Source organism: Camelus ferus, chromosome 8 (assembly GCF_009834535.1).
Source record: "Camelus ferus isolate YT-003-E chromosome 8, BCGSAC_Cfer_1.0, whole genome shotgun sequence".
NCBI lineage: Eukaryota > Metazoa > Chordata > Mammalia > Artiodactyla > Camelidae > Camelus > Camelus ferus.
The window spans coordinates 55,857,223-55,879,155 of record NC_045703.1 but is presented as its reverse complement, the minus strand read 5'-3'; the positions used below and the strand labels follow the sequence as shown (position 1 = coordinate 55,879,155).

Sequence of the window (21,933 nt, the reverse complement as noted above, 5' to 3'; positions counted from 1 at the left end):
CTGCAATATTTATGTCTCTATGGTTCGATATTATCAATGTCCCTATATTTCAGAGACAGGGGAAGACAAATCTTCCAGAATTAGTAGGAAAGGGCTGAGCAAACTCATGGACACACACACATACATACACACATTCATGTACACAGTCAGTGTTTGATATTTTCTCCAATTGATAATTATCTATTAATTAACTAGTATCCAAAATAGCAGAATCAAAACTTCCAGGCAACCCATATCATTTCAATCAGACAACCTGGAGAGGAATCCCACTTCCAACACCTATGCACGTAAGTACTTAAATTTAGCTCTCCTAATTTGATCCACACAAACTTCAATGTGACTGAGTGGGACAACCATTTTTACAGTCAAAGATTAAGAAAGTACAAGAAATTCTAAGAAACATCACATTTTTGTTAAGCTAACTACCAAACAAAAAGTCACCATCAAACTGGAGAAAAATTATTACCTGCTTTATACAAACTGATTTTTCGCTACATTTCACGGTGGTGGTAGACTGGACTAGGGATTCTCCACCACTGCGTCAGCTGGAACAAGTTATTCCCAGCACTAAAACAAATGAAGTTGATATTCCCCAAATTTATAAGAAAAATTAGTGATTAAAGCCATAGTTAAATTTTCTTTATTCTACATTTTCCCCAACCCTTTGGCATCTACTACGACTTGTCTAAAACAACAAAATAAACAAATATATAAATAAAGGGAAAACATAGGAACTGCCAATCACACCTTATATAAACATACACAATTGTTATTTTTTATCCCCTCAAATATTATAGGAATAATTTCTGGAAGTAAAATTGTTTCTGGATCACAGGATGGAATTTAACTCATCAATATTTTGTGGTGCTTGTCCCATAAAGATCACTGTAACTTCCAAATTCTCTGCCACTTAACTGCCTTTGAGAACTGGGTTGCTGAATCATCGTTAATATGATCTACTGGTCTATCAGAAGCATATGAAATGATGGAACACAGCCCTCATTTCTGCTCTCCTGACCCCTGTGCAGAGGGCTCTGATAATGGTGCTTCCACATTCCCCCTGCCCATAGTCACCCTCTATAAGCCAAAAACTCTACTGAGTGCTGAAAATTTCCATGGAAAATTATCCTCACTTTCTAAGCACTCGCAGCAGGCATATAAACAAATAATGACGTAAATGCAGTGAGGGCTTTCACAGAGGTATGGTCAAAGCAGTATGGAATCTTCCTAATGAGGCGAAAAGAGGCTTTCGGAAGGAGAGGGCATTTCAGCCACACAGCACAAAGGCTTAACAAAGGGCCATTTGGAGCCAGGACAGCACCACGTGGTGACAGTAGGGAACTAAGAAAAGTGCAGGAGTCAGGAGGGCTGAAGCCCTAAAGAACGAATGAGGGGTGATGAGGCTTTGCTTAGAGGTAGCAAAGACAGCTGTCTGGAAGGCCTTGTATGCCGGGGCACATGGTCTTCACATTTTATCCCCATAGCAAGGGGCAGTCATTAATTAACTGCAAGCACTTGAGCTGAATAATCAGATCTATATACATATACATTTTTTAACTGAAGTATAGTTGATTTATAATGTTGTGTTAGTTTCTGGAAAACAGCATAGTGATTCAGTCATACATATATATTCTTTTTCATATTTTTGGTTATAGGTTATTACAAGATATTGAATATAGTTCCCTGTGCCATACAGCAGGACCTTGTTTTGTTTTTTTTAATCCATTTTATATATAGTAGTTTGTATCTGCTAATCCCCCACCTTTCCCTTTGGCAACCATAAATTTGTTTTCTATGTCTGTAAATCTGTTTCTTTTTTGTAAATAAGTTCTTTGGTTCAAATTTATATTTTTAAATGATCACTGGTCACTGAAGCCAAGGGCTGTGAGAATTTAAGAAGGGAAGGTAAATAATGGCAAACACTGCAGAGAAAGGAGGTCTGACAAGAGTGGAAATCCACCTTTGGATTTTGAAAGCAGTGGTCAGTGGTGACCCCTAAATAGGAATAGTTACAGTGGAATGGTAAGGCAGAGATTAGCCTCAGCTTCTCAACCAAACATTCACAGTCAGCCGTCTGACCCCAAGCCACCTCTCCAACCTTAACTCTCTATTACATTTACACACACACCTAGCATGAAATGAAACAAATTATTTGTTCCAAGGATCATAGAACCCTTGCCCAGCTCCTAGCCTCTGTTCAGGGGCACTGCCTGCCTGCTGTTCCCTTCCACCCAGCTCCAAGTCCCCTCGTCTTCAGGGTGACTTCACCCTCTGGAATTCACCAGTGTACAGAACAACTGCAATATTGGCCTCAATTCAATTCCCACGGTACCTACCACTTTCTAACTCACATCATCCACATCTACACACACACCTTGTTTCTCCAGACTCTTTACAAGCTCCATTACGGATGTAGATGGCAATACAGACTTGCTCTAGGTGCCCCAATAATTCATAAAAGCATGTACAGGGAGTTAATGAACACCAATAATGTAAATCACTACAATCTCCTGTTTCAATTTACAGTAACACACATAAGGTACAAAGTAGCAGCGCTATGATCACATATATTTTTATTAAAACGTATTCATTTTTTAAAAGACATCCCTTCTCTAAATAGTGTATATAGAAGAAATTTTAAGATTTGAAATAATCTGCTGTATTTCGAAGGCAAAATATCTTCAGCATACACCCATATATTATTAGGTACCAGATTAAGGCAGATCTAATTAAGTGAAAAAAATAGTAAAAATAACTGGATCACTTTAGCAAGTGTCCCTTCCTGCACATCTCAATGGTTAAGGAAGGACGGACAAAAACTCCTTCCCCACACAGGGATCTGATGCCAGCCAGCTTGAATCAATTCAAAATTTATTACAATGTTCTAAAAGCTACCTTAGGGCTGCATTTATTTTACAGAAAGATTTTGGATCCTATCACATCTTTATGCCGACAACAAAGCTATCCTGATGAAACGTTTTATTTAATAGGATATTTTTATTTTATGTTTTACCTTCAACTTCTTTTTCATTTCTGATGTTTCTTGCATCTTCTTATACTCTTTTATCTCTGTGGCCTGAATGGCAGTCTTTGATTTCAAAATCCAGTTCAACAGCTCAGCACTTACAGCATCAAACCTGATTTAAGATTCAGATGTTACCAACTGTCATTCGTTTTCTTCTGTTGTTTCACTTGGCTCAAGAAAGAGAGCTACCAAAACACCTATCAAGCGTGTGTTTTTAAGCTCTCCTCAGAAACAGCGGCAACCCAGAAACACAGTAACCACACAAGGTTAAGAGCATCCATTTACAACTAAAGGTGTGAAAAGAGGAACAATACTGTAATGTTAATAAAGAAAATAAATAAAAATTTTAAACATTATAAGAAACCACTTATATTTGTATAAACTCTTGCAGATAATGAAAAACAGATTCGGTTAGCTAATAACAGAAAAGAACAAGAACAGACATTCCTAAATTAATGCCTTCTCTAGTTCAGCATGTAATTACTGAGTCTCCTATACGCCAGGCACTGAACTGGGCTCTGAATAGGAAGTTAAACCAGACACAATCCCAGCTCTCACGGAGCTTTCAGTCTCATGAAGGCAATGGAAAGTAAGAGCAGTAACAAAAGAATTTGCTGGGTGCCAATCCCAGGAATTCACAGGAGGCCTCGTAATCCAACTGGGGGAGATGGCTTCCCGGAGAACAGCAACAGGAGTTTTCCTTGCAGAGAGAGAACAAAGGAAGGGAGGACCACCCCTGGCGCCCTGTGGGTGTTAGGTGTGGCTGGAATAGCAAGTACCAGGCCAGGAGGAACAACTGACAGTGCGGCAGGGAGCCACATGGCCCGGTAACCGGAAGGCCCTGCAGGGCAGATTAAGGAGCTGAACCTTAACCAAAGGGAAACTCAGAGCCAGTCAAGGCTTTAAAGCGTGAGACTGACAAGATTGTGTTTATCCTTCTGTGTTCACTGAGGGGAAAGAACAAAGAGAGGGAAGATCAGAGAACAGGCTGTGGTAGTAACGGGGGCCAGAACTGAGTGAAAATGGAAAAGGAGAAAAGGGGACAGACTTGAGAGGTGTTGAGAAGGTCAGTCAAAACCACAGCGAGGAGGAACAGGAGAAACATTCCCCGGTGGCTGGCCATTTACCAGGCCCTTTTCTGAATGTTTTATGTGCATTATTAACTCAACAACCCTGAGGATACACTATTATTATCCCTTCTAATGATGAAGGAATTGAGCTCACAGAGGTTTTAAATAACTACTCCAAGCCACAAAGCTAACAAATGGCAGAGCTGGGATTCAAACTGAGGAGTAGGTCCTCTTAACCAGTACTCTGCCCAAAAGGCATCTCAAAACAACTTCTGGGTATTTTTAGAGACTTTAAGGTAAGCACAGAGGTTGTTCTTGCTGATTCTTTTGGGAAACTTTGCTCAAAGGATTTCTAGTGAATTATGAATATTTGTCTTTTCATAAAGGTAAATTTTTCTTGTAATTTGAACAGGATTTTGTGATACTCTAGGTAAATAACCAGAGGGTCACAGCATCGCTCAAACAATAGTACACTCCTCCTGTCATCTTAACAGCAGATTTCTATTTAATCGCTCAGAGAAGAGGAGCACCAACCAAAGACCACAGATTTTAAGTGACCTTGGAGACTTAGTCCACTTCTGCCTTCAGTATGAGGAGAGTGATGTGAATGCATCAGAGCTGCAATGATCCCAGATCATGTTAACAGACGTGTATCTACATTATAGGAAATGACTGTCCCTATGATGATTTTAAAAACCAGGCACCAGAAGCACCAGGAGGAGAGGAGGGGAAATACACCATCATTTCTGAAGCACGTAGTATAAGCTGTGATAAGCAGTTGTTCAAGGCTTACATCTGCTCAGACAGCACATTTAGAGACAGGCTAATAGTGGTCTCTACAGCAGACTAAAGATATTAAAGGATCTGGAAACCACGTCACACTAGGCATGGTTAAGAATACTCTGGACTTTAGGACAACAGAAATCAGAATATGAGATCCATCCTTAAATTCTGAAGAGGTACCATATTGAAGAGGGGTGACGTGGCTCTATATTGCACCAGAAAGCAAAACCAGCACGAATGGGCAGACTCAGAGGGGGCAGACTGTCCAGGCATAATTTCTAATAGTAAAATTTCAATGCCTTCTGCAACAATGAACTAGACATGCTCAAGCCTCTGTTTGTCCAGGAATTGACTGAAGGGATTTCTGCATCAGTCAAATCATGGGTAGAAGACTGTGGAACTCACAAACGGTTGCCCACCCAACAGACACCTCCCTCCCCACACTTCTTCCTTGCTGCATGAGTCCCTCAGAACACAACGATAGAGGCTGGAAAGGCAGGACAGTTTCAACCTCCCAAGCACCGAGGGCCTGGGCAAGTGACTGAGTCCTGGACAGTAAGACAAGGAGTAGGGGGAGTTAATTGATGTTTTCCAGAAAAGGCCCTTCTCCTGGATTTAAAAAAAAAATAAAAAATAAGGGAAAACTGCCCTGCCTGCCTATATGCAGGTTACACAAGGATGTTATGCTCAGTGCTACAGGAGCATCTTGGGACCATGAGAAGACAAGGTAAAAGCCAACATGCTGAGGAGGGCAGAGACAAGATGTCAGGATGCGGGACCACACCATTCCATCAAAACTCCCAGACCTCCAGACTTCTTACGATGTGAGATAATCAGTGACCTCACTGTTGATAAGTCACATTGGGTATAGCACTCTGCTTCTTACAGCAGAATGCACCCTATATGACACAGTCATGTTTAAGATTTTATAGTTATGCACTGTGATATTGTAATTTATAAGAAATTTATATTTGATCTCCGTTCCTGTTTCTGGCACAGAGCTCCCAAATCCCTTGGAATTTCCTAAATAATGAGAGCAATAAAGGTGTTTTTTTGTTATGTTAGCAAGATGACTTTTGGATCTCCCCCTAAAGATGGGGGCTGGTGGTCAAGAGAACCAACCCTGAGATTAGAGGAACTTTCAGTCTTGCCCCTCTGACCTCTGGGGAGGGGAGAGGGGCTGGACATTGAATCAAGTGCCAAAGGCCAATGATTTAACCATAACCATGTCATAAAGCCTCCATAAAAACCCAAAAGGATGGTGTTCAGAGAGCTTCAGGATGGTGAACACTGGGGAGAGTGCAGCACCCGGAGAGGGCATGGAAGCTCTGAGCCCCTTCCCCATGCCTTGCTCTATGCATCTCCTCAGTCTGGCTGCTCCTGAGTTACATCCTTTTATAATAAACTAGGAATCTATTAAGAAAAACATTTCTCTGAGTTCTATAAGCTGCTCTCGTAAATTAACTGAACTCTAGGAGGGGGTTAGAAACCTCTGAATTATAGCCCGTTGGTCAGAAGTACAGGTAACAACCTGGATTTGCAACTTACAACTGAAGTCCAAGGAGGAGGTGGTGGAAACCTCCAATCTGTAGGCAGTTGGTCAGAAGCACAGGTAACCTGGGCTTGTGTCTGGCATCTGATTTGGGGTAAGGGAGGAGGGGGAGAAGGCAGTCCTGTAGGACTAACCCCTTAACCTGTAAAAATCTGATGCTGTCTCCTGGTAGTGTCAGAACCGAGGTAAATTGTTAGGATTCCCAGCTGGGGTCCTAAGAACTGCTTGTTGGTGTGAGGAATCCCCCCGTTACCCCACCAAACTTAGAATCAGGACCAGAATCTATTTATGCACCTTAGTCTTTTACAACCTTCCGAGCTTCCAAATGCACAAAGTCAGCATTGGAGAGACACACTACCAGACACATCCACAGAAAATAAACACTCAGGAAATGAATGAGTTCTGGTAACGTCCACATCAGAAGCATCTCCCTCATCTGCTGCCTTGGCTCCAGAAGTAAAAGTTTCACAGCTGCTGTCTGCAACTCAGAGGGACACTGGTCCTGCAAGGAGATGCTCTCAGGAGGCACAAACACGATCAAAATGAAAGTCATCTGGTAAAACTGCAATCGTGCTTTGTCTAACAAAAGCTAAATTGGGGAAATCATATCATTTTTATTCAGGCAAAAATAACCACCCATCTACCCAAGCACTGGGATTCTACCATCAAAGGGAGAGAATGCTAGCCCTGCTCAAGGGCTGTGGGAGGGCGCCCTGCTACAGTCCCTGGCACACAGTACAGCTCTACAGAGGGCCTGACGTGAGTAACAGCTCAGTATACACCAGCCGTGGTTATTCGTTATTATTATAAAGACCCTGAGATTCCTTTGAGTCAAAGATGGAAAGACATTTTACCAAAGACAAATGTTTAAGCCAAACACGAAGCATCTGTTAATAAATATGACAAAGGAATTAACAAAGAAAGAAAGAAAACATGAAAAAAGAATGGCGGTTGGAGAAAAAAGGAAATTAAAAAGGAATTAGTTCCCTGAATCAAGTATTTTTTAAAGGTGAGAAGAGGAAGGAAATTCACCAATAAGGAAACCAATCTAAAACAAAATTGTGATGGTGATGACATCAGAATTGTGATGGTGAAAGAAAGGATAAATGTGGGGTCATGGACAATCATATCCACCCAAGGCAAACGATGGGAAAAAAAGAAGGGTCCTGTCACACAGTTTTCCCAGTCGAACCCAAGATAAACAAATGCTTGACCAGTATAAAGCGGAATATTCAGAAGACTCAGGGGTAGGGAGTGGTTCAGTAGTTGAATTTCCATAACAATAATTATGTCTATATTTGTATATGATTCATGACTAGCACATAATAAGTACCAAGCACAAAACACACTATGTGCAGTACTGGGTTTGGGAAATGTCTCTATTCTCACTTTTTCTTAGCTTCTATATCCACAGGGATCTGTCTCTTCTTTGGGGGAGGAGGAGGAGGCAGCTCTTGCTTTGACCTTTTTGTAGTTACTTGTTCTCTTAGGCGAACAGTCTCCAGGAGATCCTTCTGGGGAATCTGGGACATTCCCAGCTTTGCTACTGCCTGAGTCACCTGGAATAAAAATCAGCCAGTTTCAATTCTTTCTAGCAGCTGTATTGGGATATAACTCATATGCCGTAAAATTCTCCCTTTGAAAATGTATGGGTCAATGGTTATCAGTATAGTCAGAGTTGTTGTGCCACCATGCCCGCCCTCTAATTCCAGAATGGTTTTACCATTTCAAAATGGTACCTGTTAACAGTCACTCCCCATCCTTCTCTCCCTCTTGGCCCCTGGCAACCACTCACCTACTCCTGTCTCTGTGGATTTGTCTGTTTTAGATAGTTCATATGGACAGAATCATAGCGCACTTAACCTGTGACTGGTCACTTAGCACAATGTTTTCAGGGCTCATCCATGTTGTAGCATGGATCAGTATTTCATTTTATTATTGTCTAATAATATTGCACTGTATGGATATACCATATTTTGTTTACCCATGAATATATGGGTTGTTTTTACTTTTTGGCTATTATAAATAATGTTGCTATGAACTTCAGTGTTTAAACCAAAGTGTTATTTTTGATCAATTCACTAAATTTTTTTTAAATTAATAACAGTATTTAAGATTTAAAGAGCATTTAATGGATTCACGCCAAAGTGCTATCAACTACTAAGGGTTAAATGACTGGATATTAGTAAGTCTTTTGAAGATCTATTAAAATTTACTTTAGAAAACTAAAAAAGATTTTCATATGTCAAGTTTTTCAATTGTATAGTAAACCAGGTATTAGTTTAGCTACTACTTTTATTTCATAAAAACTAAAACAAACCTGAATGTATAATTCCTACTAAATGGCACAATATATTACCCAAAGCAAAAGGTACCTGGTTGGAGGAATCCTCTAGTCGCTGAACCAAAGAATCCCATCTCTGAGTCAGTTCCTCTGAGTCACTGTTGATCTTCTTTGATGCCTTAGGATTATCAAGTAATTGACCCACATCCTGGCCAATCTCACTGAGCTGATCCAACGCTTGCCGCTTCATTTCCATGTCTTCCTTCAAAATCTAGTATTTCACATATTTATTAGATGATTCCCTTTTAACAGGACCTTATCTTCCTGCTCCCCAGCCAGCAAACGAAAACGTGTATTTTATAGTAAAATTTACCCGATTTGCAATTCCCTAAAGCTAAAGACATATGACTTCCTGGTTCTAGATCGTTACATGGCAGCATTCTAGTGCTGGGTGATGAAGTCTATTCATAAACTGTATTACCATTGATATAAAACACGAAGACACCACAGGCTTACAAGTCAGAAACCGACAACGACCCCACTTACAGCCAGACGTCGAACACTGACACTCAGTTCCTTCTGGTCTCTGAAGCTGCTTGTCTGGACTTTATTTAAAGCCTCTTCTTTTTCGGTTAACCAAGCTTTCAACAAGCACTACAAATTATAAAGTTAGAAATACATTTAGAGAACCATTTGGTAATTCAGTTCAACCAAGTTCCCAAATCTCTAATTTTTGTTACTAGAGGCTTTATCCCTACTTTGGGTAAGAAGGATTTCAAATATCTAAGCCTGAGGCATGAATGATCCAGAAAGATATCTTTCTTTAAGATACTATCCTTCTCAAATTTGCAACAGATCAACCTGAAATTAGCCCCACACCTGGGTAACTAGACCTAATTCTCAGCAAGGAAGGTGGATCTAAAAGGCCAAATTCAACTATCCACATCTCCAAAAGAATGACATTAAAACTCTCTAGATGCAGAAGGAAGCTCAGAGGTTTTCTTGTCTCAGCCCCTCATTTTATGGAGGAAAGGAAGAAGCCAAGTTTTATGTCCAAGAACTCTTGGCTAGTTAACTGCAGAGCCAGATCAAAAACACACACCCTGAAGCCAGCGGTTTTTCTATGCATCTTGCCGAACACCCACACTAATGCTCTAGATTCAACAGTAATTATGATTAAAGGAGGAAGTCTGAGTATAGTCCAAAGCCACTGTAAAGATCTTTAAACTTCATTGGTCAGTAATGCATGTCTCTGAGGTAGAAGACATTTAGTAATGTAGAGCGATTAAACTTGAAGGAGGGGTAGAAAACAGCATGATTGTATTGGGGTAATTTTTCCCCAAAATGTAGTATTTACTGCAGAAACCTTTTTCTACATAGTTGGTTGGGGTAAGGGGACGGGGAGGAATTCTCGGTTCTGTATTTGCAAGGGAAACAACTCTTTTCTAATTGTTTTATTTACCAGTTAATTTAAAAACCATTCTCTGCCTTTATATTACACCCAAAAAAGGATGAAGATTAATAAAAGACAAACATGGAACCCGTCCTCAATGTGAGAAGAGTGATAAGACATGAGTAACTGTGGCACAAGACAGAAAGTACGGACACCACAAAGAGATTACTTCCAGTTTTGAAACAACGGGGGAGGGGGAGGGAGTTTATAGATGACTTTATGGTCCTTGACAGATATGTCACGAGCAAAGCCCACGGGAACCCCCAGGAAAAATAAAATGGAATCTAGGTGATAAGACCTAACCTTTTCTTTTGTTCTTAGTCTAGTTTCACGTGCCCATAGGGGGCCATGTGCAGAAGCTTTGCACCTAACACAGTGGGTAAGAGTTCCCGGGGTAGAACCGCTGAGCGTACCACCTAACTTGGTGCACTGTAAGCAGAAGCACCGAGCAGGACACCTCAGGGCAATATGGTAGCAGCAGGCCATGTTCAGAGATGCTGGACCCCACACTGTGACCTGGAGCTGTGAGCAACACGCCTGCGCCAGACCTGCAAGAACTCAGCACCCCCCCCCCACCAACAAGAACCTCATAAGCAGCCCTGCCAGTGGCTTGTCAGGGAGAGCGTGTACTCCACAGCGTACGCTCGCTGCTCTCCATTCTTTCGTCAAAGAGGAAGACCTTCCTTTGCTTCTGAACCAAACTAGACTTCATTCTATTGGCTGGAACATTACGGGGCAGGAGGACCCTTGTTAAGGCCTGACTCAAAAGGGTTGGTAACAGATGGGGAGAACTTAAAAATAAAGAGATGGGTAAAAAGGCATTCCAAGGCAGATACCACATCTTAAAAACACAGAGGCTAGAAAACTAGTTCACTCTTTCGCAAAAAGAAAGCAAAACAACAACAAAACCCAGAGGCACTCACAACGTGCCACGTGCTGGGAATAGAGCAGTGAACACAAACCAGCGCTACCCTGGTAGCTGTGACCGTCTAGGGATGGGCTACAAACTGGGGATTCAGGGTGTGAGCTGGGTACACGGAAGGACTGAGGAAAAGTTAAGGTCGGAAAGGTAGCTCAGTCCTTTACAGAACTATCCCACTTGCCGTACTCGGTCTACGCTGCAGAAGTTTGGAGCTAATTCTCAGAGCCCATTTCTAACTATGTTAAAGCCTCTGCAACTGAGTGAACGATCGTCCCTTGAAAGACTTTTTAAGTCAGATACAGTTGATCTGTCCCTGCAACAGCAAATTATCAATTAAGTACCAATGTTGCCTTAAAGTCTACATTTTAACAAGATTCCTCCTTCCATATCACTAACAGAAAGCCATTCAAAGGTCAGTTTTAAACCTAAAATAACAAATGGCCAAAATACTAGCCACCCCTTATTTTTAAAAAATTCTAATTACCAAACTTTGATTCTTTCCAAATTTTAAATTATTTGACTTAGTAGAAGAGTAACACAATGGTTTTCTCTAGCAATTAATGTCTCCTATAATCATTACTAAAGTAAGATTTTAATTATTCTGTGTGACTCTTTGGCCTGAATATAAGGGTCTAAGCAAATTTAAATCTTTGTAAAGTGAAAGGTAAATATTTCAGAAATCAGAATCAGGTCTATTATGCTATTCTTAATAGAAAAACTGTAATCAAAGTTTGGGGGCAGGTGGCAGTGATCAACAATCTACACCGAGACAAACTTTGCAACCTGCTTTTTAAGACATTATCTCTGCTAACATATTTAGTAAATCACAAAACATCATACCTTTGTTTTTATGCCCTGAAAAGAACACAGTTGCTTTTTGTGGAAGGAAATGAAATGCACTTAAAAGAATCAAAATGGACACTAAGATGTGGGAATAGAGTATCTGCTTATTTTCTAAACCACAACTGTTTGGCATTTTGAGGAAAAGTCTCGCTTATTTGTATTCTGCTTTGATGGTTACATTTCTGGAAGGATGGAGATGGGCAAAGGGCCACCACCCAGGCTGAAAACTTAAAGTGGCAGCTTTGCACCAAAGGTTTGTTTGCTATGTTAATCCGTTGCGGAAAAAAATATACTATTATCCAAGTGTTAAATCAATGGTGTTGCTAACTAATTTTTTCTTGTTAATTTCAGTAGTTATTCTGGTTAAAAATCATGAAAAATTCTTGTGATTTAACATTCACAAAGTATTAAGTGGATTCATTTAGTCCTTATGTACTGAGCATAAACCATATGCTAGGCACTGTGTTGATACAAGTTCAAATACTTACCCGATACAAATGCAATAAGAATTATGCCAAGAAAATCCTAAAAGAAGCACATCTAAATACTAACATTCTAAGTAACAAACAAGGTCAAACTGTTATTACAATGGAGCTAATTTGTAATGCAATCTCTATGAATAAGCTGCATGATAAAATGGACAGAGAACAGACTTTTAACATAATAAATATTTGTAAATTTTCCCCTTGAAGAAAAGTAAACAAAAGACTTCAATGCCATAATTAACAATCGGTTATTTTTCAGCATCTGTTCTGCCTATCAGGATAACAGTTTCATACCTGTTCTTCCAATAACTCCTGCCACAAAATATTGATTTCCTGTAACCTGTTCCAGCGTTCTTCAGTCCACCGGCACACGGCTGTCCAACGTTCACCGAGTTTCTAGGAAAGGAAGAAACCACCATCTGTCAACAAAGCCTTAAGAGATAGTTACCCCAATCCTTAAAGAAATTCTTGACATCCGTTGTTCTCTGTTAAAGAGAAGAAGTTCATGAAAAAAAATTTTTACGAAAGTTGCTTTAAATAATACAGATGAACCCTATAAAGTTATAGATGAGAAAGACTAATTTTCATAGAATTTAACTAATTATTTCACATTGCAAAGCTAGGAAGTGGCCCAACTAGAACTCCATCCTATAACTTTTAACTCAAATTCCTGTTCTTTTCCATTTTATTGTGATTTTTATGTGAGAATTTGACATTTTCACATATACCTTCAAAATAAACATATCTGCTTTTGGTGCTTCAATTTTTTCAGGCATATAATTATCTTTAAAACAAAATTCAGTGCATCAGTTATTTCTCAGCCCTCTTTTACATGCCAAGAAAACTTTTATCTGTAGTCCCAAAATTATGAAAAAAAAATTTACACTAATAAAAACTGTTTTGAATAAGAGAATTTCTATTAAAAAATACTTAATTTGATTTGCTCTGTTTACATTGCATGTCTATAGAAAACTCCACAAAACTCAACAACAAAACATTACAAGTCTTAGCAAGGCTAAATAAATAAATTTGATTATTTTTTTAAAATCATTCTTCATGATGACTTTCCCAACAAATTATTTTATTGCCATTTGATAAACAATGATTAACAAATGGTGAATTTCATTTCTACACCACCTACATGTGAACAAGAATTAAATTATTTAATTCATTTTATCTTATTTCCACATTTAATACCAGAGTGAGCTTTGTATAGTACAAAAAGTAGAGAACTTAAAGGCAGAAGACAGGTCTCCAGTCTCGGCATGAAAATTCCTTGTCTGTTTAAACCTTAGGGGCATCACTTAATTTCTCTGAATTTCAGTTTCCTCACTATTAAATAGGCAAGCCATGAATGCCTACCTCTCAGGTTACCATAATAACTACGTACTACTGCACCAAAGTCTCAAAATGACTAGCCAATTCTAAATTTTACAAAAGGATTTCATATGATAAATTATAATCTGGAAGTCACTGAAAATTATCAACTGCCAACAACATTATATCAAGTCATTCAAGTATTGTTCAAATAAAATACAGCTGACCATTGAACAACAGGGGTATAAGCTGCCACCTATACTTGGATATTTTTCTATAAATATATTGGAAAAAATTTTTGGAGATATGTGACAATTTGAAGTAAGGACAAACCACACAGCCTAGAAATATCAAGGTATTAAGACAAAGTGAGGTATGCTATGAATGCATAAAATATCCGTAGATATACATATAACATACAAAAATGTTATCAGTAAGGTTTCCAGTCATCAATAGGCTATTCGTAGTTAAGTTTTGGAGGGAAGTAAAAAGTTATACTTGGATTTTCAACCACTCAAGAGGTCAGTGCCTCTAACCCAGCACCGTTCAAGGGTCAACCAATAACTCTCTTTATAAAGACTTGTAAAGATAAACTATAGCTACAGAGCAAAAAGAAGCAAGTCGTCGGGGTCCCCAAAACTGGTGTTGACATTCACACACTGATCTACCAAAGAAACAGGGATATTAAACCCTACACGGCTGAAATTCTCAAACTTTAATATGCACATACATTTTTTTACACATTCACTGGGCCTCACTCCCAGGGATTCATGTCTGTGTGGAGCCCAGGAATCTGCACGTTAACAAATTTCTCAAGTGATTCTGAACAAGAAGTCTATGAACTTGTTGAGATCAGTTCTATTGCTTTCAAATCTTGTTAATACACCCAAGGAAGCTGCGGACCACAAGCAGCCCCACCATTCACCCCAAGGGCTGAAGTAAAGGAATGATATCCAAGTATTCCTAAACCCACGTACTGTGGAACCCCAACTGGGAAGAACAGCCTAAGGAAGACCACTCTGCTTTTCTAAATAAACAGTGAGACCGGACACGAAGAATAGGGGCAATGGGTAACTAGGGCTCAGACCACGGGTCCCTTGTGACCACCCTATGTCACAGGGTCCTTACCTGTAACTGATCTTCCAGAACAGCTGTAGCACTCTCGCCACTGTTTTCATCCACAATCACCACCATGTGAGTTAGGGAATTTACCTTCACCTGTTCAGCCTCAAGATCATTTTGTAAACTCTGGAGAAAAAAATTAAGATAAACCATTATTTCTACTCTTTCCCATTTACCCATTTAAAATGCACTCTGTTGTCAACAGTAATTAAGGACACTTAATGAAGCATCGTGTTTAAATTTCCGATCATTAGCCTAAGTGTTCTACTAATGAAACAAACCCATTATACATCTTTACATTTCATTATGAACCAAAGCAGTTTGAAAATGCAGTGTCATCCCAGGAATCCCTCTCCTAGGCATATATCCAGAAGGAACCCTACTTCAAAATGACACCTGCAACGCAATGTTCATAGCAGCACTATTTACAATAGCCAAAACATGGAAACAGCCTAAATGTCCATCACAGATGACTGGATAAAGAAGATGTGGTATATTTATACAATAGAATACTATTCAGCCTTAAAAACCGACATAACACTATTTGCAGCAACATGGATATTCCTGGAGAATGTCATTCTAAGTGAAGCAAGACAGAAAGAGAAAGAAAAACAACCATATGAGATTGCTCATACGTGGAATCTAAAAAAAACAAAAACAAAAACATAAATAGAAAACAGAAACAGACTCATAGACATAGACTACAAACTTGTGGTTGCCAAGGGGGGCGGGGCATGGGAAGGGACAGACTGGGATCTCAAAATGCAGAATAGATAAACAAGATTATATTGTATAGCACAGGGAAATACAAGATCTTATGGTAGCTCACAGCGAAAAAGAATGTGACAATGAATATATGTATGTTCACGTATAACTGAAAAATTGTGCTCTACAATGGAATTTGACACATTGTAAAATGACTATAACTAAATTAAAAAAAGTTAAAAAAAAAGAAAAGAAAATGCAGTGTCATGACAGATTGCAAATGGGATGTTGTCACTTTCATGCCAAGTTTGCCAAAAGAAAAAGAAAAAAAAATGTGTAACACAAACAAATTGAGCACTTATCCTAGGAATTAGGAATACAGAATCATTAAATCAAAAAAGTCCCAAACTTAAATACATAGATTCAGAAATCATTTTACCTAGTGCAGCATGGTATAAAATGAGAGCGAAGTAGAATGCTATTTGATGGTCAGAAGCTGTTGTGTTTAGCTACATAGGAAAGCAGTTAGGGATACAGACTACTCCCATTCCCGTCTCTTCCATGGGAAGGGCAGGGCAGGTCATAAGACTATGTATATAGGAAATTTATTTAAACATTTTCAATAGTGTTGTCAAATGCCTGGAGTTTTTGTGTTAAATGTATCACAAGAGCATTATTTATCACTTATCTAGGTACTTCATTGAAAAATAAAGTTCTTCAAACAATTTGCAGAGAGGCTACGTTACTCCATGTTTCCTTGACTGTGAAACGTTATCTCCTAAACTGGTGACCAAATTAAACTATCCACCAAATTTTAAATCTTCACCTACGAGAAGAATCAATAGCATGCCTTAAAAGAGTAGGTACAGATTAGTCAGAGGGCTTCCTTATTTCCTGCGCTAATGCCACACACTTGGGCTCTTAACTACTTATCAGTCCAAAAAAAAAAAAACAAAAACCCTTGAGAATCTTACGAACACTATGCACTTTCATTAGAAAACTATACATCCACATATAAAATTTTACCTGCACTTCCCTCCCTGGCTCAGAAGAAAACTCACATCCCCATGAACTCCACCCTGTAAGCTACTGAATAAAAGAGAACACTGGAGAAGTGTCCCATCTCTGCACTGATGACAGACGCCATCGGCCCCCGAGAATACTAAGTGCTGCTATTTCATATTTGATAAGGCATAAAAGAAAAATGAGCCAGATTTACTTTATGATCTTCTAGCAGCTTCTGGAGGGATTTTACGTCATCATCCAAGGGGCAAGTTTCCATCTTCTGAATGCGTTCTTCTGTGAGCGTCAGCCAGGCGGAGAGCTGCTGCAGCTGCTGCTTCTGCAGTTCCATGAGCACGTCATGCAGCCTGCCCGCGGGGAGCACAGCATTAGTCCCACTCCTTGTCCCCTTTGCAGAGGCAAACAGACCCTCCAGGCACCAAAGAAATGGGGCAGGGAACACATTCTTGTCAAACCATTGAAAGTAGCATTTAAGTTTTAAATATAGAAACCGGCCCCCCCAAAAAATTCTTCTTACATGAAGTCAATTAAATGTGGTCAAAGAATGCAAGTAACAGCACCCTCTGTTTGTATCAGAATCATTGTTTCTTCAATCAGGAATTCCTGCCTATTAAATAGGTGGAAATGCAAGAGAATGCAGTTTGCTCCTTAATACACAGTACATGATATAAAATGAATCATGGGAAAAAATGCTTTAAAAACTGTTACAAAATGGAATTGTAGATAAAAACGACATAGTGCTGTCTTCATATCAGAGTTACTGGTTAGTGAATTTTAATACTGCACAGAGACAACTGTGCATACAACATGTCTTTGCCTTTTTTTTTTTTTTTTTTTTTTTTTTTGCTAATTTCTGTATCCCAACTTTTACCTTTTCATTTGGTTAACGTACCAAAGGGGAAACAAAGATCATAGAAAATTCCAGCAACACTGCATAAAAGAGTCAAAATTTTGCAAGGCAAATTCTCTAGTTATCTTGTTTTCACACATGCAGATTTTCACTTGTTCTAAACTGGGCAGTGCAGTCAATGGAATAAAATATTCATTTCTGGGCTTCCACTCACCGGGACTGTCTGTCCATACTTTCCACCCTGAGTGCCTCCCATCTGGCATTCAGCAGGGTCATTTGCTCTTGAATCTCAAACTCCTCTTCATCGGACAGAGTTCCTTGTGTTATCAGCTGGTTTCCCGCCTGCAGGACATTCCCCACACTGCTCTGGTGTGCCGTCAGCTCCATCATAAAAGCCTAGGGAGGTACATCATTGTGATTTGTGAGCTGCTCGATGAAGGGAAAAACACTTAATAAAATGTTAATGCCTAAATATTGATGCTGTGCAAAAAAGGAACCATGTCGAGTGCAAATAAAGACTTTGATCTAATTTTTTAAGCTCTGAATATGGGAAATAAGCAGCTGGCCTAAGGAAAAAGGTAAGTAGATCAAAGAGGACAACGTGACATCTGATAACATTAACTAGCTATTTCCCACTAAATGCAGATTATTCTACTGATAGACTGTGAACATGGAATTATGAGAAGATACAATAAATAAAACACCATGCTCATCCAAGAGGAACTGCTTAAAGAAGATGGCCATTTCTATTATTTTCAAAACAAAACAGCAAAGAAGATCTGTCAATTAATATGTCAACATAAAAAAACTACTTAATCAAAAGAATTCTTCATATAACTAAATCACAACAGTGCCATATATCCCTGAAACAGTGGGAAATTTTCACTATGTAAGATTATGCAGAAATACTGGATATGAGTTTGCTTAATCATACAATAAATAAAAATAATCACTTTCTGGGGAATATTCAAAATCTAAAGATCTGGTGTATCGATGAGCCATTTTGTGTTTTAACTATAATAATACACTTCAGAAACAAGCATTCCTACACATTGATTTTTGTCAGTGGTTCCACAGCATCTACAAATTACGATAAGATTAAAATCTGAAATCTAATTCCAATGCACAATCACCCACTCCAATTTTATAACAAAGCCCTACTTAAATATCATGAATCCTAAAATATGCCATGACCTTTCTGTGGAGCAGAATTCAGTAAACAGCAAACATCAGGGAGGAGCCCCTGATTGAGGCTCAGGCACTGTGGCAGTTACACCCCACTCATCGACTACAGATTATTTACTTCGTGGGTTGCAAACTGGTCCTTGACTTCTTCAACATCATCAGAAATGTCATCCTGCTCCTGGAAAGTGTCCTCGGCAGAAAGCAACCAGGTCAGCACTTCCTCCAGCGCTATCTGATAGCTGTCGAGATCCATGTCAACCTCGGTGACAGTGCTGGGGGTTTCGGCTCGCGGACTCTCCTGCTCCTCCTCCGGCACTGAGCTCTAAAAAAAAAAAAAACCCAAGAAAACCCACAAGCATCGTGAAGATGAGAAGGTGTTCAACAAAGACACACTGGCTGGAGAACCTAAGGTAGGCCCCTCTGTGTCTTAGGCATTCATCCAGTTCTCGGGGGCTGGGTGAGCAATGCCGTGAACTAGTCAGAAAGCATTTATGAAGTCTGCTAGCATGCAGGGGGTACAAAAGTGGCAGCACTCATGGCTTCTGTGCTCATGGAGATTCTAATATAGTTGGGAAGAGACAAATAACCAACATGAATCACTTCTGAGCAAAAATAAAAAGGCTATTAACAAAGTTATAAATTCCATGGTTCCAACAAGGCATGCTATTTGAATTCACTGACGGCTAAAATAGGAAAGTTCTGGAACATGTTGGGCCTTGAAGGATAGATGCCATTTAAAGAGACAGAGATTAGAACTCTGCTTTGAACCTAAATTGCTTTCACTGAGTTGCATTTTAGCAACTGAAAGACACTGAAACACAGCCACACATACAGGCTGTTCTACAGAAAATATTTTTTGAGCCAACTGCCCTCTAGTTTACTTGCTGGTCTTTTTAAAAAAGAGCCCATGGAATAAGTCATTCCAAGCCCCTTCTAAGCAATGGAAGATCTTCTTATGTACCTGTAGAATTGTATAACCAAATCAACCACCTCTCATTCATTTGTTCCCTTCTAGAGCAAAAGTTCTTTAAAATTTGCCTACAGCCTATCTCCACTTTATCACCTCTCATCCACAATTTTGATGTATCTCAAAGATACAAAAATGTACAGAGAACAATATGTGAAATATCCATGTATTTAACGGCTACATTTGTTACCAATCCCTTTCACACTGATTAGGTATTGGTCCCCACTTATTCACTTGGAAAGGCTTTTGCCAATGTCACCAATAACCTTCTCACTGACAAAGCCACCTTTCTAGCATCACCTTCAGGATGACTATGTAATTAACCTACAAACCAGAACATTTTTGATAATCACAGTGTTAGAACAACAGGCATAAATCAGAACTGTTCCAAGCAAACCCAGAGATCTGGTCACCTTACGTTTCTGACGCTCTCAGTGGCATTCCGTATGTCTGACCAGTCCTCACCCTCTTGAAGCTTCCCTTTCCCTGACTCCACAATACCACATTGCTCTTCCTCCTACTTCAACAGCATTTGCCAACATGTAAGTAATGAAGCTTCTCAAAATGAAGTCCTGGGCCCCCTTTATTTTCTCTCTGTATGCATTGCCTGAGTGATTTCATCCATTCCCACTGAACTGAAAGAACCATCTACACCCTGCAAATATTTCCTCTGTTATCTCTGGTCCCAAACTCCAAACCCCTATGTCCCACTTCCTTAACATCTCTCCTTCAATGTCTCTTAGGCATATCAAAAACTGTCAGTACTTAAACCCTCCATTTCCCCCCCAAGTATCTTCAGACTTCCCATTTCAGTAAATGGCTCCTTCATGCACTTAATTCCTCCAGCTAAAAACCAAGGAGTCAGCCTTGGTTTCCCTCTTCCTTCCACATTGAATATGTATAAGCAATTCTTACCTTAAAAATGTATCTCAAATCCATCCAGACCTTCCCACTTTCACAACAACCATTTTTCCTCAGTGTTATAACAGCCAGCTAACTGGTGTCTTTACTTTCTCACTGCTACCCAGACTCCTACCTGCGCCATCCACTTCTCACCCAGCAGCCAGAATGATGTTTGGAAAATGTAATCACATCATAAGACTTCCCTGCTTAAACTCTTTCACTGCTTTCCCGATGCTCTTAAGATACCATATAAAATTCTTAACATAATTTACAAAAATACTGTGACAGCAAGAAACAGAGTGAATGTGTGAGAGTGTGTGTGCATGTATGTGTGTGTGTAGGGTTGGATTTCAATTAGGTTAATCAGGGAAGTCTTCTCTGAACAAGCTCCATTGAAACTGAGGAAAGATGGGAAGCTTGCCATGCAAATAGTGGGTGGAGGAGCGTTTCACAGAGCAGAGAGCAACCCACACGTGCAAGAATCTTGGGGAAGGAGAGGAAGAAGTTCACCATGACTGCAGTCCAGTCGCCTGAGATGCACTGGGGAGGGGGACTGGGCCTTGTAAACTACAAAATGAGACGAGGTCTTTAATTAGTATGAGGGCTGAAACAGAAAGAAAACACATGCCAAAGACATTTTGGGGGAAAAATCAAACGGATCCGATAAATGATACGCAGGACTTAAAAAAAAAATGAATCAGTGACCATACAGATGAAATACTGGGTAATTAGGAGAGAGATGATGCCAAAGACAGAGAAGGGGAAATGAATTAAGTTCTGGGCTTAAAATTCTGAAATGTAAAGTCAAAATCATCCTGGAGATCATTTAGTACCAAATCATATTCTCGTGAGGATATCAGAGAACCAGGAAAGTTAGTGACCAGCCACAGGTCACTTAGGCACTAAGATCTATGAGGTGAGAGACGGAAGTCATTATCTAAATCCAAATGTTCAGAAGGTATTCATTCAGACACATGAGGAGACTTTCAACTGACAAAGTAATTTAAAGAGAAATTCACAAATTACTTGCTGACCACCTAATGCTCTGCAGCACGTGTTTGTGGAAAGAGCAAGAGAGGAAGGTTGGCTATTAGTGTTCACTGGAAAGTAGAAGGCTGCAGGATACGTCAGAGTAGATGATTACAACTTGGCCACATTTTATTTCTTATTAACTTAACTCAGCCTCTAAGGCATTAATGAAAGCATGCAAATGAAGAAGTTAATGTTAATACACTTGCTCTTAATCAAACAGCAAATGGCTTCTGCAATCCTTCTCACACCACCCTGAGCCCTAAACAGAAGAGATTATTTTACCTACACAACATGAAAGGTTAAGTGAAATCTCTCTCCTTTTTAAAAGAAAACTTTTTAAAGCCATAAAAAGTAAAATGTCCCATCTTTCTAACAAAAGGAACCCCAATCTGATGAAGTGATTCTAAAACTA

At 39.5% G+C, this 21,933-nt stretch overlaps 1 protein-coding gene across 12 annotated transcripts in view; it reads right to left on the bottom strand.

The window, feature by feature from the left end:
• UTRN (utrophin) overlaps nucleotides 1-21,933 on the bottom strand; it is a 456,315-nt gene that overhangs the window by 324,652 nt on the left and 109,730 nt on the right. For 11 of the 12 annotated variants that reach the window (XM_032485082.1, XM_032485084.1, XM_032485083.1 and 8 more), the window contains 9 exons: nucleotides 18,738-18,941; nucleotides 17,649-17,830; nucleotides 16,781-16,931; nucleotides 14,863-14,982; nucleotides 12,712-12,813; nucleotides 9,261-9,368; nucleotides 8,806-8,985; nucleotides 7,820-7,989; nucleotides 3,014-3,137 (listed from right to left, as the gene is read on the bottom strand). In XM_032485082.1, coding sequence (XP_032340973.1) covers nucleotides 3,014-3,137; nucleotides 7,820-7,989; nucleotides 8,806-8,985; nucleotides 9,261-9,368; nucleotides 12,712-12,813; nucleotides 14,863-14,982; nucleotides 16,781-16,931; nucleotides 17,649-17,830; nucleotides 18,738-18,941 — 1,341 coding nt within the window. Of the gene's footprint in view, nucleotides 1-3,013; nucleotides 3,138-7,819; nucleotides 7,990-8,805; nucleotides 8,986-9,260; nucleotides 9,369-12,711; nucleotides 12,814-14,862; nucleotides 14,983-16,780; nucleotides 16,932-17,648; nucleotides 17,831-18,737; nucleotides 18,942-20,999; nucleotides 21,018-21,933 lie in introns of those variants that run through there. The other variant, XM_032485091.1, reaches the window with a different exon arrangement.